Source organism: Balaenoptera physalus (assembly GCF_965194825.1).
Source record: "Balaenoptera physalus genome assembly, chromosome: 15".
In the NCBI taxonomy this organism is placed as follows: domain Eukaryota; kingdom Metazoa; phylum Chordata; class Mammalia; order Artiodactyla; family Balaenopteridae; genus Balaenoptera; species Balaenoptera physalus.
This window is the reverse complement of record NC_138894.1, coordinates 6,033,508-6,051,474: the sequence shown is the minus strand read 5'-3', so window position 1 is coordinate 6,051,474 and position 17,967 is coordinate 6,033,508. Positions and strand designations below refer to the sequence as shown.

The following is a 17,967-nucleotide window of genomic DNA, read 5'->3' as shown; positions in this document are numbered from 1 at the left end:
AGACTTTCTGGCCTATAAATAGGATCTCTGGTTTGGAATTAATTTTGCCATGGTGGAAGGGCAGAATGAGTTTCCATCTGCTTCATTCTCCTTTTCCAAAGTACATGTGTCATTAACATCTACTATTTGCCCAGTACTGTAAGGCATTTAGTTTGTTTGCAAATATTCTGTTTCATTCCCCACCCTTCCCCCAGACTGTCACTTTGCTCTTTGGTTTCTTTACTAGATTATGTTATGCGTTTTCGGAGGCCTTTTTTTTAATCTATACTTTCTCGTGTAGAAGAGAAGCACACGGAGTACAGATTCATCTGAATGATCAGATCAACATAGGCTGGGTTTGTCCTAGGAAGAATTTTTGCTTCCTGTAACTCAGGGGCTGTCGAGGAGGGGTGGGAGGTTTGCTTGACTGGACAGTGGAAAAAGAAAACGTCCTTAATATGAATAAGCCCCAGTTTGGGTTCACCTGATATTCTTTCCAGAATGTGCCCTAGTGGGGCTGTGAGGTGGCACGTGCCACCTGGTGGAGAATTCCAGCGAGACACTGGCAGACACGTTTGAAGCGACCTTTCCTTCAGAACGGGAAGGCCCCATGGCAAGTTTATTCTCTTGCCTCTCGGCCAGCCCTGAAATAGCCTAGTCACATGAGAAAGCTCTGACGCTTTAGAAGATTTCAGAGAACAGCATTTCTAGCCGTAGCAAGAGCTCATGCCAAAGCGTAACAGTAAAAGTAGCCAGTGCTCGTTCTGTGCTAGCCCTGTTCCAGGCAGACTTGCTGAGTACTTCACCTCCGTTAATTCCTCGTGACTGCTCTCTGCGGTGGCCACTTGAATTATCTCTATTTTACCAATGAAGAAACGGAGACACAGAGAAGTAAAAGACTTGCTCAGTGATACTCAGCTAGTAAAGTTTAAAGCTTTCTGGACAGTAAACCTAGAAGCAGGGCAGGCAGATTCCACACCTGTGCTCTTCAACCACTAAATACTTCCTGAAACTCAGTTACCATCAGTAGACACTTCCTTGGCATTAAGTGAACCTGCTTTTCAGATTAAGCCCCTAACTATTTGTAGGGATGGATATAACCTCATGATCGTTCTCTATCAATAATTGTTTCTCGGGGCTTCCCTGGTGGCGCAGTGGTTGAGAATCTGCCTGCCAATGCAGGGAACACGGGTTCGAGCCCTGGTCTGGGAAGATCCCACATGCCGCGGAGCAACTGGGCCCGTGAGCCACAACTACTGAGCCTGCGCGTCTGGAGCCTGTGCTCCGCAACAAGAGAGGCCGTGATAGTGGGAGGCCCGTGCACCGCGATGAAGAGTGGCCCCCACTTGCCACAACTAGAGAAAGCCCTTGCGCAGAAAAGAAGAGCCAGCACAGCCATAAATTAAAAAAAAAAAAAAATTGTTTCTCAAGAGAGTACAGAGTTTTGAATATATAGGATGTTTAATGCCTAAAATTATTATACCAATCTAAGAAAGTAATAAATATTTGAAAAATCTGACAGATGATAGACATTATGTAGGTTTGGTTGACTAAATAAAACATGAGGCCAGAAAATGAAAGGGAAGAGGCAACTCATGTATTTGGGAAGTAGTATGAGGAGGTGAGGGCAGCAATGAATATTTGGAAATCAGATAGATGTAATGAAAATGTACAGTAGTGAAGTTATAACTGTTTAAGTTATTCAGGCCATCTCAGAAAATTGGAGAAAAATCAGTGGAAAGTGAGTCAGAGAAAATGAAGAGTGGAGGTAAGCAAAGAATGTTGACGGTTGACCATTGTGCATTGGTAGTTTTACAATTTCTGAAATATGATATGTAAAAGAGAGCATGATTGAATTATAAGAGAAGGCAATGTGTATTAATTTAAAGAAGAACAAGCTGTTACATAAATACAATTTAAATTATTTTTAAGAACTTCTAGTTTATTTTACCAGAAAAGCTAATTTTTTAATGAATGAAATATGTACTATATGCAAGACTGCTTTGGAAGTATATTACAATATAATAACAAGTATTACTCTTTAGAAAATGTAGAACTAGTAAATTTTCCTTTCCCCATTATATAATGATTAGAAAAAAAAATAGGTGTACATTTAGACTCTGGATGGACCTGTGAGAGTAGATTCAACCTGCACTAATGCTTGTGTTTCCTCCTCTGGAATGGCACATAGGGCTTCTTAGAAGTTGAGAAACGCCTCAAACACTGCAGTTTTTAAGATTCCTAACATATTAAAAGTTAACACATGTCAAAATTCGTTTTCATATATTGTGGAATTTTTTAAGTGTTTACATTTGATAAGTCAGTGCTCCATGCTTTTAAAATACATACATAAAGGTAGTGGCCCTACACATAACAATTTGCAGATATTATCCAAAGTCTTGTATGAGTATTGGGCTCAAATCAGATAATCCTAATAGACCCCAGTGTCTTCCATATCATGAGGGGGCACATGATTCCATCCCAAAAGGTCAAATCCCTTGCCAGTTCTCAAGGGAGATATCTAAATTTTATCCACTGACTTAAAGCCCAGAGATTCTCTTTAAATATCTGAGGAGCAACTCTCTTTAAAAAGGAGTCCCAGAAAAAACAGTTCATGGAAGGTAGTCTGGTTCCTAGGTTGGGGACCACTTCACAGGGGTTCATTTTATAATGAAACTTCATAACATTCATTTTTATGTCATATTTTATATGTTTCAAATAATACATAATGAAAGTTTAAAAAAGGGAATTGAAAACAACCGGTTACAGAAAATCCCTGTGCTTTAGGCACTTGGAGAGCTTAGCCTCTTCGTGAGCACTAGTGCATGACTGCCGAAGGTTTTGTTGGCAAAATTGATGTTTGAGGAGGAGAATGTCAGAAAAACAACCGTGCCCTCAGTAGGGCTTAGTGGGCCTGCTCGGGGTGTGGGGTGAGCCCGGGCAGCTGCGCTCTAGGTCACCGCTGTAACATCGGTAAGCCCGGGGCCATTTTCTCTTTTGGGAATAAGATCATGTTTTGTAAAAAGGGTTTTTTTTTGCCAATTTTCTTTCAAAACCGTTTGCCTAAGGAAATGCTACTCATCCTTGCAAAACGCAATATTATTTTCATAGGAGCTTAATTCATAATAGCCAAAACCTAGAAAGAGCCCAAATGTTCACCAATAGATGAGTGGATAGCACTGGATGAATTGGTAGGTTCATACGGTGGAATCCCGCTCAGCTACAAGGAGTAAACTGCTAACACAGGCAACAACACGGGTGGATTCTCAGTCATTATGTTGGGAAAAAACAGCCAGAGACAAAAGATGGCACGCTGCTACGATGTCATTTCTATCAAGTTCTAAGGGCAACACTACGCTATAGTGATAGGTGCTTTCGGGGGGTGGGTGGTGCATGAAGAACCTCTCTGGAGGTACAGTGATGCATACGTTCTATTTTTAATGGGTTGTGGCTACACTGATGTTTAGATTTGCCAAAACTCATCAAACTATACACTTAAAGTCCATACATTTTGCTCTATTTAACTTATACCTCAAAGACTGAGAAATAATGAGACACAGTAAACAGTAAATAAATGGAATGCTTTTTACCCATTAGAAAAACCTTCAAACCATTGGAGCTTAACATAATACCTTCAGATATTAGTATGGGCTAATGTAAGAAATGTTTGTATGAAGACTGTTGGTGTCTCTTCCTCAAAAACTCCTTGTGGGGATGTTGTCAGTTATGTACTTCAGTGTTCCTATGCAGATCTGCAGAAGGCATTTTTTATATATTTCTTCATGAATTGCTATGATTCCTTTTAGAAAATGATAGTAAATACATAGCTTATCAAGTTTCCTTTTTGTTCTTTCTTCTGAGCATGTCAGATCTAGGCTTACCATTCCATGAATGCTGCTGTCCTTAGCATTCTTACCCACACTCCAGATTTTTTTTCTTTATTTCTGTACTTAAGATGAACTCTTGCCCTGCCTTCCAGGCAGCTCCACTTGGAGAAGTAACCTAGTCTCCAGCTGCCTCCTTGGAATAGTTTCCATATTGTAGGATATTTTGGAATGTCTTCAACCTAATGTGTCACACCTGCTATCAGGGTTTCAGTTTGAGTTATGCCACAGGCTAAACTTTTGATCTCGGTAGACAATTAACTACTGCAGACCTTATTTCCATCCTCTGAAAATAGACACGATGAGTAAGCTGGTATTATCATCCCTAGAATGTTATGAAGCTTACTTTCTAGTTCTATGTAGATGCCCTTGCTGAAAATTGCCCTGTCTCCCCCAGTGTGTGTGTCCTCTGAACAGAGAAAAGATGAGTTCTCCTGATTCTAATGTAGTATTCACTATAACTTCCTTCATGAAGCATTTTTTTTGACTGTGGAATTCCACGGCCTTTCCTAAGGCCACTGAAAGCCGAAATGAGTTTCCACTGAATTTGTGTGGAAGCAAAGAGGCCAATGAATCATCTTGAATTTATGATTCTTCCCCAAGTAACCAATAACTGTCCATGATTCAATCTATTTAAGTACATTTCAAAGGCAATTCAGTTACATCGAAGCAGCTAAAGATCAAGTTTATTGTTTTTCAGTAACTCCAAAAGGCTTTTTTTTTTTTTTTTTTTTTAAATATAGGTATATGTACTTCTAGGCAAGAATATAGGGGTTTGGCATTTGCCTATCTTTTGAAGAAGAAAGTTTTCATTTCTGTAGCTAGCTTTTCCCTAGGAATGCATTTTAAAATCCAGTTTTTATAATACAGTATAAAAGATCTTTCTAGGGACTTCCCTGGCTGTCCAGCGGTTAAGACTCCACGCTTCCAGTGCAGGGGGCATGGGCTCCATCCCTGGTCTGGGCACTAAGGATCCCGCAGGCCCTGTGGCAGCGGCCAATCAATCAATCAATCAATCAATCAATAAATGATCTTTCTAGGATGCCTTCTTTTCTGTTCTTGTATCTGTGGAATATTGAAGACGTGCAGTTTTATTTCTCAGTCCGTGACTTGGCGTTGGGGAAATCCTTTTGGTTTTATTTCCATGTTTTTTATCATTAGTAATTGCGTCCCTAATTTGTGACTGATTTTTATGTGACCTTTGTTTCGAAAAATGTTTTCCAAATTGAATGTATGACATTTGTGAGAGAAACTGTGCAAAAATCGTAAGCTTGAATGGCTCTTCCCCACACTGCCAATAAAAGAGACCCAACATGTTCTTGATGTGACAGTTATTTGTCCATTGTTTCATTGTGATCACAAATCTCCGTGGGCTTTGGGACCATATTTTGATTATGCCTCCATTGAGCAATTTTATGAATTTTTGTTGGACTTCAAAAGATAGAAATCATAAAATTCAGTAGGAAATAAATTATGCTTTCAAAATGTGTGACCTAATTTAAATATAACTTCATTTAAAACAAATTATTACCGGAATATTAGCAATATTTTCTATTCCTGCTAAAATCACCGTGGCAAATGGGTCTGAAATGTAACTCACTTGTCACTCAAGACAGTTACTGCTTATGTTTTTATGAATGAGGGTCTTAAGATATCAAGGGAAAAAAATAAAGATTTTTCCATAGTATTGGTATTGCCCCAGAGGAGACTCTTCACCTGGTAGGTGGACCAAATCAATAATACTACTGTTCATTAATAGTCACGATATCCCACAGAAAGAAGATGTGTCTTTCTGAGTGTGTGAAAGAAACACACATACTCTCCTCCCACCCCAACATATCCAACATATGCACTCTCCAACACACGCAGCCTCAGACTTGCCCCACACGGTTTTTTTTTTGAGTAATTCATTTTGTTTCCTGTTTTGAAATATTTTCAGACTTACACAGAAATTGTAAGTCCCTTCACCCAGAGACTCTGTTCAAATTTTGCTAATTTTCCCAATAATGTCTTTAATAGCAAAAGAATCCAGTCCTGGAACATGCTTTGCATTTAGATGTGTCATGTGAGTATCCATCAAACCAGAATAAATCCTTCTTTGACCTTCATGAGCTTGGCTCTTTTGAAGAGTACAGGCCTGTGATTTTCTAGAATGTTCCTGAATTGATTTGTCGGATGCTTCCTCATGATTGGATTTAGGTTCTTCATTTTTTCGCTGCAGTATCATAGCAGTGATGCTGTGTTTTCATTGAATCTCATGAGGTGGTGAGTGACATCAGTTTGTCATGTCCTTGGTGATATTAACTTTGATCACTTGAGTAAGGTGGAATTTGCCAGGTTTCTTTAGTGTGAAGTTACCATTTTTTCTTTATGACTAATATGTGTTTTGTGGGAAAAGACTTTGAGCCTGTGTAAATATTTATTTCTCATCTAAATTTCATCCACTAGTTTTAGTATCTGTTTTTGCTTCTTGCCTGAATTAATTATGACTTAAATGATTGCCAAATGGTGATTTCTAATTCAGCTATTCCTTCTACGTTTGTAAGTTAGCATTCTGAATGAAAGGCATTCCCTTCTCCCCACTATTTATTCACTCGCTTATTTATATCTCTGTGGGCTCATGTATTCCTGTTTCATTTGATGAGATGTAATGGGCCTCTATCACTATTTGTTTGATAATCAAATGTTCTCAGAATTGGCTGGCAGAAGCCCCAGGATCTGGCTTCTGAAATGCCCACATTATTCTCTGAGCACATCTGTACTTTTTTGGTATAACATGATGTTCCAGATTCACGTGGTACTTTCTGTCCCAGCCTGGACTCAGTTATTTCTTAGAGACGGCCTAATTCCTGGCATTTAGAAGCCAAGATCTGGACACTTGGTGTCCTCCATGCTCCTGGGGTGTTGTTGCTCCCAGACCCTCTCAGGAAGCAGAGCCAGAAAATCTATCTAGGTACGTACACGCCACGCACAAAGGTATATTTTAAAACAAACATATACTTCTACTTCTATATTCATTCATTTATCTATCTAAAACCGTAAATTCACACTGATACATTCAATTCTAAAATACACCATAAAGTTCATTCTAGCTTTCCCCCTTTTCAGATTTGTAACTCCCTTTTCAGGCAGTGAAGAACTTGACTCCAATTAACCTCAATATATGTATTTATTTGATTAGTCTAGCTATAAGTACCAGTCTCCTGACTCTTAGCCCCTTACTTCACGCAGGCCCCCATCATCCATTTTTGCTGCCATAGTAGCTAAACCATTGGCCTTTGGTATAGTTTCTCCATGTTTGTTAGTTCATTTTCCTTCTGTTTATCTGTCTGTCTTTACCTACACACACACACACACACACAAACACAAACACACACACATGTATACATATAAAACACTGGCAATTTAATGGGTAGGGAAAGTAGGGAAGCGCTGTTTTACTCCATGGGTATAATCATAAGCTGATCTGATATGAATTAAATGGACTATATCTCCAACTAGTGAACAAGTTAAAAGGTTGTAGTGATAGAAACAACTATTATTCATTGCTTTCAGGCTGTAATTGCTCTTCAAGTAACAGCAATAATTAAATATAAGTTAATTCTTCCTTATTAAGAATCATCTACATGATGTCCTGCAATACTTTTAAAAAATACTGTAAATTCAGTAATGGGTTTTGCAATTTTTGAAGAAAAGGTGTATAAATCTACTGGTTTTTCACAAAGTAAATTTTTAAAAATGAAAATACCTGAAAGCACAAGAGATTCACATGATGTAAGGAAGATTAAAAAAAACAGGGGCCTTCCCTGGTGGCGCAGTGGTTGAGAATCTGCCTGCCAATGCAGGGGACACGGGTTCGAGCCCTGGTCTGGGAAGATCCCACATGCCGTGGAGCAACTAGGCCCGTGAGCCACAACTACTGAGCCTGCACGTCTGGAGCCTGTGCTCTGCAACAGGAGAGGCCACGACAGTGAGAGGCCCGTGCACCATGATGAAGAGCGGCCCCCGCTTGCCGCAACTAGAGAAAGCCCTCGCACAGAAATGAAGACCCAACACAGCCAAAAATAAAAATAAATAAATAAATAAATACAAACAAACAAAACATATCAACAAATAATAAAAAAGGTTTGCAGTGTGTTGGCATAAGGCAAATGGTATGCAAATAACCAAGCCAAACCTTTACATTAGCAGAGCATACTGTCTGTATATTTTCTGAAAAAATGTTTTGAAATGCTCAGAGTTGCTAGACAACACATGGCCTCACCATATTGTTGTCAAAATCTGAGGCACGGCTCGGCTCTGTGAGGAGTTTGCTCGCCGGCTATGGCTTTACTATTTTTCTGTGATGCAGTTGTTGTTCAGTGGTTAAATTGCTCTATTGTGTGCTCCGGTATTTGCATTTACATTACAGACAGCAGAGTGAAGGATGGTTCTTATTAGTGAAGCATCTACATTGATTCTTCACAGCTTTGTAGTTTGTATCATGATTAGGAGAAAGTTTCAGCTCTGATGCTGACATACTTCAGCATACGTATGGGCCCTTCTTCTGTGTTTACTTGTCAAGATTCTTTATGAAATTGATGACCCAAGAGGGAGGGGACATCCTAAATGCTGGAGGAGCACAGTTAACCCCAGAAGAGTGATGGACGGCTAGGCTTGTAAGAGCAGCTCTCTCCTGCCCACGTTCCCCAGCCTCTGCTCCTGACCACAGGGCGGTGTTTACCTTCTAGACAGAGTATCAATTAGGATATGGAGATTTTATACCTGATGGTCCAGTTAGTTAATTCAGAGAGTACAGTGGATCCTTGGCGAGTTTGGATTGAACTTTTGGACAAATTGCAAGTGTCCTTAAGTATATTTTGCTTTGGGGCAAATTTGTGTGCGGGGACCTCACTCACTAGTGGGTCAGCTTAGCAGGCTCTTCTGAATCTGCAGCTCAGTGCAGTGGTATCGCCTCCTTCTGTTGCTGCAGTAACAGTCACATGGAAAAGCATATGCTTAGTAGTATTCTCAAATTTTAGCATTCATAAAGATCTTCTGTCATATTGCTTGTTAAGGTCAAGGGTCCAACACCATGGTACTTCTCTACCCTTATAATTCCAACAATATTTTTGAATAGGTGGATTGCAGTTACATTGAAATGGTTGATAAATTATCTTGCCTTCTAGTTAGTGGTTAAGCATTTTCCATCCCTCCCTCCCTCCTTTCTTGCCTCCCTCCCTCCCTCCTTCCCTCCTTTCTTTCTTCCTTCCTTTCTTTTGTTTAATAAGGCTCTTGATTTCAAACCTGAGGTTTTATATTCCGCAGAATGTTTCTTAAAGAGTCATGTATATTCTTTTACATTAGTTCAGTGCTTCCATCTCTGTTCTTGTCTGGTACTTACCTTGCCTTCCTATTTTCATTGCCATATGTAACTGAAACACCAGTTAGCTGTGTTACAATAATATAACAAAAGTCAGAAAGACCTGAACTGAAAATCAGCTATGAAAACTACCAGCTGGGGCTTCCCTGGTGGCGCAGTGGTTGAGAATCTGCCTGCCAATGCAGGGGACACGGGTTCGAGCCCTGGTCTGGGAAGATCCCACATGCCGCGGAGCAAGTAGGCCCGTGAGCCACAACTACTGAGCCTGTGCGTCTGGAGCCTGTGCCCTGCAACAAGAGAGGCCGCGACAGTGAAAGGCCCGCGCACTGCGATGAAGAGTGGCCCCCACTCGCCGCAACTAGAGAAAGCCCTCGCACAGAAACGAAGACCCAACACAGCAAAAAAAATAAAAAACAAAAAAAAAACTACCAGCTGAGTTTGCATATACTTAAAACTGTGGGTTAATAGTACCTGTTTCACAAGTTTATTGTACATATTGAAAGAAATAATGTATAACAGTGCTTGTCACAAACGAGGCATACAGTAAAAATGGATAAATGTTAGAAAATAAATTCCGCTAGGCAGGGGTCTTTGACTCTTATAGTTCACAAGCACCTAATACAGTGCCTGGCACACAGTAAGCACTCAGTAAATACATGTCATCTGTTGCCATTTTTCTTCTGCAGCTATAGCCCTCACCTCAGTGCTCTGAAAACTAAAGATCAATGATGTGCCTATAAAGCATACAATAAAAGGTCTGACACAAAGTAGGTGATTTAGCTAGAATTATATTTTTATAGTTATGCCATCAGGCGTATGATTGGTCTGATATAGCATTCTTGGGCAGACATCTTCAGAAAGGCTAAAGGTCTCTTGTTTTGTCCTTCTCAGGCATCCTGTTTTCCCTGGTGGTGATGCTGTATGTCATCTGGGTCCAGGCAGTGGCTGACATGGAAAGCTACAAAAACATGAAAATGAAAGACTGCTTGGATTTCACCCCTTCTGTGCTGTACGGCTGGTCATTTTTTCTGGCCCCAGCGGGGATATTTTTTTCTTTGCTAGCTGGATTACTATTTCTAGTTGTTGCACGGCATATTCAGTTACATCACTAATCAAACTGTTGCCACCAGTATTTTCTTGAGAGATTTTAAAACAGAGCATTTTTTAAAAAATTTTGTCTCCATGATCCTAGCATAGAATGAGTTGATGTAACTTTTTAGCTGCTATGTGAATTATGCATTTTACTTGTGATCTTCTCTAATAAGAGGGTCCGAGAATCTCTCCAGACTCCATCTTGCTTCCATCTTATCTAAGTGCTCTCAAGAATCTAGTTTTTTAGGGAGCAGGTAACATGGGCCTTCCCTTCACTGCACTTGTTAGAGTTTGCGGGTAACAAAGGCCTGGCAGTAGCAGAAAACAGTCACCAGGGGCAAATCATGATTTGAATTAAGCGTCCTCCTTGGCATTCACTTCTGCTGCTATTAAAAAAATCCTTTGGAATCCCATATCTGATAAAGAGGTTACTATCCAGAATATATTAAGAACTCCTGCAGCTTAACAACAATAACAGCAACAACAACAAAGCAAATACCAGATTTAAAAAGGGGCAAAGGACCTGAGCAGACGTTTCTCCAAAGATGATGTACAAATGGCCAAAGGAAAAAAAAAAAAGTCCTTTGGAGATTAATTAAGAACAACAAACAAATGTTGTCAGAGAATTTACTCCATTTCTTCTCCACACACATAAATATCCACATACACATGTACTGACACCTGTGAGCGATTATTCATTACTTAAAAATAGACAGCAGTTGTTCTTGTAGCAGGGGCTGCGTGAACTCATCAGTTACAGTGGGTCACAACAAAAACAACGTGCACTTATCCCGCTTTCTTACCAAAAACAAGTTTGGTTATGTAACGTATTCACTTAATTGTGCATGCTTACATAAATCCTAAACTATATTTAAAAGAAGCAAATCTGTACACCAAATCACATACAATGAAGATTGGATTCTTATGAACTTCAAGTGGGTTAATTGTATTTGTAATATGGTTGAAAACATGTAAAAACCAAGCGCCTTCACTTTGTACATAATTCTATTCGATATTTTTAGATTTCACTTAAAAATTATATTGCTAATATGTTCAGCATGTGAAGATTTATTGACGAAATGTGCTTTTAATATGCACTCAACTATAAACTTTCGAAGTACTTCCAGATGAGGATGACAGCCTTGCTTTATTAAAGACCATGAAATGTGAACTTTTCCCAGGACCTTGTGGATTATAGTCTTTCTGATCATTTGATTCCCTTAACTATCGTCCCTCCCTGTCTTCAGCTTTACAGCAGGTATGTTAACATTTACAGATCTGCTCTTTCCTTTAACCTCTTGGAAGATAACTTTTTGGGGGATGGTTGTGGGAATGATTCTTTATTATTCACTAGAGTAGACATTCTGCATATCAAAGATTTTTGTTTGGCACTAATTTTGATTGAAATCAAATCCATCTGAGAAGCCTAGGTCGTATTTGCGTTCTGGAAGCCTCCTGACTGAGGAGTTCCCTGTTGGTGAAGGAACGGAGGCCCTGCGTGGTGTGCGGACTGTGTTTCAGGCACAGCATTTTACTCCGCAGCTGTTTGAATACCGAGGGCCTGACTCGGAGGCACATTAAAGGGTGACCACCTAGAAGCCGCTGTAGGATAGAGGCGTTGTTGCTTTCACCCCGGGGTCCCATGATGGGGAGATTGCCTGAATCTTCTCTGCACATCTTGTACTTTCCATTTAACCTTGTTTCAGTGGGAGGGCGCTCGGGGGGAAGAGTGAAGATCTGAGGTATCTGCAGATCACCAGGGCATTTTAAGGGTTAGTGACAGGACTTGCCTGTTTAAAAAAAAAAAAAAAAAAAAAAGACTTCAGGGCCTTAACTGGTCTCTGAAGCCGTTTCAGTTTTATCATAAACGTTTTCCTGGTCCTTTCCTTTGTCTTTTTCTGTTTCCTTTTTATATTGCTTCATTTATTTCTTTGCTTTTGGCTTGATTATTACAAAAATAATTATGGGTTCTGTTATGCATATCGACTGTGATATTAAGTTGTGGCATGCTATTAAGTTTTCCAGACGATGCTAGATGTATTTGCTTAGTTCATGTCATCTGTAAATACAATTCCTTTTTGTGGAACTTTGGAATGGAGCCTTTTTCTATGTATTATATACATCATTTAAATTTCACATGCAAGCTGCTTTTAGTAAAGGTTTGAATATTTGTAGTTTTCAGATGGTTAATCTTACTTTCTAAACTTATGCGACTACCATATATTTATCTTAAGGCAATTGGCTGAATATCTGATGTACATGACACTTTTACACAGATCCACACTTTGGAAGTGTTTCATAGGTGTAATGCATCGGTCACATGAGTTCAAACACATTTCCTGACCTATTTCACCAGCAATCCATGGAAGAAAGGAAGGTGAGTTGTATTTGCTGTGTCAGTGAGTAAAATATACTTAAAAATAGCAGATATAGTCTCGTCACAGCCTTCTATCTCATTTGGGGTAGTATGTTTCCTTTTATTTCTCTATTTGGTGTATTGATTTATTTCCAAAAGCTTTCAAATTAAGTCTTAAAAATCTTTTTAAGAGGATTGATTTTGCGTCATAAAGTTTCAGTTCAACAAATAAGATATCTTTTTGGTGACACTTCTAGAAAGAGTGAGGAAAGAAGGGCAGTGAGTTATGTCCTTGGACTTTGGTGAAGGCTGTGATCTCTCCATATCGTGTTTGCCCAAGGAGTTTAGTTCAGTCGTGTGGCAGGGAGCACAGGAAACTGGCTAGGAAACCCTCCAGAGACAATGAATGAAGGTGTTCAACTTGGGGTTGAGCGTAGGACTTTAAATAATACTATTAGGTGAGCTCTTGCTGGTCACTGGCTGCTTTTATGACTAATCTATGAAATGTATTTACTGCATTTGAAGATTAAATCCACTTACGAGAGTATATTATGATGGAAAAGGTGCCAGTGTTTGGTAATTATCTATCATCAACTTTGTGTGTGTGTGTATGTGTGTGTTACGTTTATAAATTTGGATGGAGTTAAAGTGAATAGTGGAAATCAATACATTTGAATAGCACATTTTAAAAAAATTCGGTTTCTCAGGGACAGTGACATAGTTGTTTCCCTGGTGGGCTCTACCAGGAATGGCATCTCATACGAAAGAGATGAAATAGAAACTAAATTTGTATTGATTGTCTGAAGGAGTGAAATATATGGAGACATTTTTTCAGTGATGATCAAGTGTAGGCAGAGAAATTCCAACAAAATCTTAGGAATAGGGTATGTTAGATATGTTAAAAACCAAGAAGGGTGGGGAAATAGTTAACATCATATATATTATAATAAGCATAAACTAAACAAAGGAACATTTAATCTGATTAGCAGGGAAAGAGGAAAGAATAAAAACGTCCAGTTAGAGCTTAGAGCTTCTGAACTAGCCAACTTAGGCAAGTGGTAGGAGCTGTACCCTCAGGACCATTACGATCAGCCTGGGCTGGCTGTGGACATGGGAGTATTAGAGAGAACAAGTCTGAAATGACAGAGGAGTACAAGAGGCCCCCTCTGGCTTCCGAAGGGTCATTTTTTCCCCTCACGTGCAAAATTGAAGGGGCAATTGGATGGTTGAACTTTGTAAAATGATCCACCTCTGGTTGTAAAGAATCATATGGTATAGCTAGTAATTCTATTGCACATGTATATGTATATATATGTGTGGGGTGTGTGTGTGTGTGTGTGTGTGTGTGTATGGAGAGAGGGAGCGTGTGTAGAGAGAGAGAGTGCGTTTTCCCTCAGTACCTCCGTATCCATGGGGGACCGGTTCCAGGACCCCTGCAGATACCAAAATACACGGATGCTCAATCCCTTATGTAAAATGGCATTGTATTTGCATATAACCTATGTATATCCTCCTCTATACTTTAAATCATCTCTAGATTCCTTTTAATAGCTAATACAATGTAGATGCTATGTAAATAGATCCCAGCATGGCAAATTCAAGTTTTGTTTTTTGGAACTTCCTGAAATTTTTTTCTAGTATTTTAAATCCACAGATGAATTTGTGGGTGTGGAACTGGTGCATATGGAGGGGAGGGCTGATTATACATAAGGTGTCTATAAGTAGCTATAAGGTATCTATAAGTAAGTAAATTAGAATGATTTTTAATTCTTGAAGTGATGGTTTTTCTGGTTCGCACAAATGACAGCGATAGTCTAAACTGGCTTTATGAGATAAGTATGGTTGGAGCCACTGGCATCCTGCACTGCACCTGAGTATTGTACAGGTAATTTGGGGGGGGAGAAGACTCACTGCAATAGAATAAAAACTTTTAATATTCCATTCTTCTGGGAATCCAGGAGTTAATGGTTCTTCCTTTATATGGCAACTCTTTTTTTTTCTTTTCTTAGCACTTCTTTATCCATTAATTCTAACAAGAGACTGCCACTGTTAAAAAATTCACCAGTGCTTGCAGATAGCATTGGTATCGCAGACTATCTAAACAAATAGATATTTAAACAATACAGCTTAGAGAAGAGTACAGTACAGCTTAAAGAATAATGCTTGTTCCCTCATATTTTGCTGTGGGATATGCAAGACACTATAAGAAATACTGGCATATTGTCTTCACCCCCAGAAAATACAAGAGACATTTTTTTCTCAAGATTTTTTTTTTTTTTTTTTTTTTAAAGATTTATTTTATTGATTAATTGATCGATTGATTGATTGCTATGTTGGGTCTTCGTTTCTGTGCTAGGGCTTTCTCTAGTTGCGGCAAGTGGGGGCCACTCTTCATCACGGTGCGCGGGCCTCTCACTATCGTGGCCTCTCTTGTTGCAGAGCACAGCCTCCAGACGTGCAAGCTCAGTAGTTGTGGCTCACGGGCTCAGTCGCTCTGCGGCATGTGGGATCTTCCCAGACCAGGGCTCGAACCCGTGTCGCCTGCATTAGCAGGCAGATTCTCAACCACTGCGCCACCAGGGAAGCCCTTTTCTCAAGATTTTTATGGGTGTATGTAAATATCTGGAGAGTTGTCAAAGAGAAAGTTGGATTAATCTCTGTGTGTGTGTGTGTTTATATGTATATACATATGTGGTATGTATGCATATGTATTTGGATACAGATTTGGATAAAACTGTATATTTGTCAGTAGGTATACGTCTGGATACACATGTACCTATATACATAATATATGTGTATTTATAAAAATATTTTTACATCTATAATGTATACATGTATATATATAAGAAATGCCTACATTTACATCATTGTTTGTGGATTTCCACATAGCTGTCTGTCTCAGGCATTCCCAAGCTCTTAAGGTTTGCTGAACAGGAGGACACATGTCATCTTCATGCTATTGCATGCCTGTCCCCATGGAGGGTGAGGGGTATCGGGGAGACTCAGTGAGTGGTGTCATGGCCTCTCTCTCTTGGATCCAGGGCATATGTGGTGATGCATGTGCAGTGGACTATTCACTCTTACCCTGTGAAGGCCCAAGGGCAGTGACCCTGTCTTGAACATCTTCTAGCAATTGATACCTAGCAATTGATAGCTGTTGGTGAATATTTAACAGTTATAAACTTTGCTGGATAAAAGGATTCCTTTATAAAGCAGCACGCCTTGCTGATACATTCATTCAATCCCCCTGCAGAACGTTAAGCCGAGTGGATCCCCCCATGGATTCTTTATTTGGTTTACCTTAGGGAGAAGCTTATGGTGTGGTGGGGAATGTGATAAATCTGCATCTGAAGACCTGCACTCCGATTCTGGATTTTAAACTTTTGGTTTGGAAAGTTATTCCGCCTCATTTTGGTGAGTTCTTCATCTAAAATATTTACTCATTTATTCAACAAATACACACTAATTGTGTATACACTCATAATTGTGTACACACTGTATGTCACAAATGGTGCTAGATGTTGGGTAGATGTTGGGTATAACTAAACAAAGCAGACCTTTAATTGTCACTCTTCAAACTGGGATTCAAGGAAGAAATATAGACAACAAACAAGTGAACAAAAAATAACTATGAATTTATAAATTGTGATAAATCCTCTAAAGAAAAATACACAAGACGTAATGATAGATAAAGCCATGACTGTTGGATAGTCTGGGAATTTCTTTCTAAGAAGAGAATTCAGAGTATTCTGATACATAAAAGATACGAAGCGTCCATCTGGGTGAAAAGCAGCAGTAAAAGGATTTCAGGGAGGGGAACTTGGGGGAGAAAAGGCCTGAAAGTGAAGAGGAGCTTGGCATGTTCTAGGAACAGCAAGGTGGCTTGTGTGGCTGGCATGGAAGGGAGGGTTAGTGGTACAGCTGGAGAAGTAGGAAAGGCCCCATCCTTCAGAACCCTTGAGCCATTAGAGTATAGTCTGAAGGGTAAAACTGAAAGAACTTGCTGGTGGATTGGCTATGGGGTGAGAGAGGGGCAAATAAGGAATTGCCTTCAGATTTCTCGCTTCAGTGAGTGAGTAGATGGAAGAGACTGGAGCAGGGACGAGAGGAAGGCAAAGGCTTGGGGGAGAAAGGAATCCCTTGCTCGTTGTGATACTGTGATAGTTGATAAGCCTGTGAAAGGTGCAAGTTGAGACGGTGGTGGATAATCGGATGTGGCCATCAGGAGCTCAGAGGAACCATCTGAGCTGGAGACTTACATTTGACAGTCACCAGATTGAAAGCCATGGGAAAGATGAGGCCACCAGGGAGGATGGCTAGAGAGAGTGACTCTCTCTGCCCTGGGAACCCAACATCTAGAGACTGAGCCGAAGACTGAGCCTGAAGAGAGGCCAGAAGTAGACATGGAAGGATTGGTGGGAAATGTGAGACTGAGGAAGCCCAGAGGGGCGACTGTTTAGAGAAGGAACTGCTGAGAAGATGACTAAGACAAGGAAGGAAAGGTGACCTTAGGCTGTGGAAGCGTGGAGGTTGTGACAGTGACAGCAGAAGTCTTGGCATGGTGGCTGGAACAGAAGCCAGATTTGATTGGTAAGAGGAGTTAATGAGAGGTGAGGAGGCGGAGAAAGCTTGTTGTGCAACTTCTAAGAGAAGGTGGTCTTTGAAGGAGAGCAGTCACGGATCTGGGTGGAAGAGGATATGAGGACCAGAGAAAGCATTCTTAGGACCTGGGAGAATGAGAGCAAGTCTGTGTGTTCTGAAAATTATCCTGTCCAAAGGGCAAGTTGATGATGTGGGAAGGCATGGCTGGAGTGCAGCCAAGGAGCTGCCAGTGTGTGTGGAGGGGCAGCGCTACCTGCCGCCCCTCAAAGGGGGTCCATGTCTAAAAACACCCAGGATGTGGAGAGCACTCATTACGTTAAATTTGACAAAAACAAACAAACAGAGATCCGGCTGTGCATTTACCACGTCCTTGTTCCAACATTAGGTGTTGGGGTTACAGAGAGTTTGGCAAGTCCCTTGTCTAGGTCAAATGTAGTACTCTTCGTTGCTTGTCAGCCAAGCATGTACAGAGGACCCCAGGGAGTCAACAGAAACGACAGCAGATTCAGTGTCTCAGTGTGGATCTGTCAGGATCTTACTGCCTAGCTAGACGATTTCATCTTGCTAGTGAAGCTGTAAAGCTCAATACTCCCTGACTTCTCCAGACAAGTGTTTGAGAAGGAGATTTCTTGCTTACATCTGATGGCATTAGTTTTCTTCCCTTCTAGAAGAATCCGGTGACTGTCAGAAAG

The 17,967-nt window shown here is 40.2% G+C and overlaps 1 protein-coding gene across 16 annotated transcripts in view; it reads left to right on the top strand.

Annotated features, from left to right (window-relative positions):
• TMEM182 (transmembrane protein 182) overlaps window positions 1-17,967 on the top strand; it is a 391,383-nt gene that overhangs the window by 52,730 nt on the left and 320,686 nt on the right. For 5 of the 16 annotated variants that reach the window (XM_082426410.1, XM_082426408.1, XM_082426409.1 and 2 more), the window contains one exon: window positions 10,117-12,496. The exons of the other annotated variants lie outside the window; for them this stretch is intronic. In XM_082426410.1, the coding sequence (XP_082282536.1) occupies window positions 10,117-10,337 (221 nt within the window). In that variant the 3' untranslated portion in view covers window positions 10,338-12,496. Of the gene's footprint in view, window positions 1-10,116; window positions 12,497-17,967 lie in introns of those variants that run through there. 16 annotated transcript variants of the gene reach the window in all.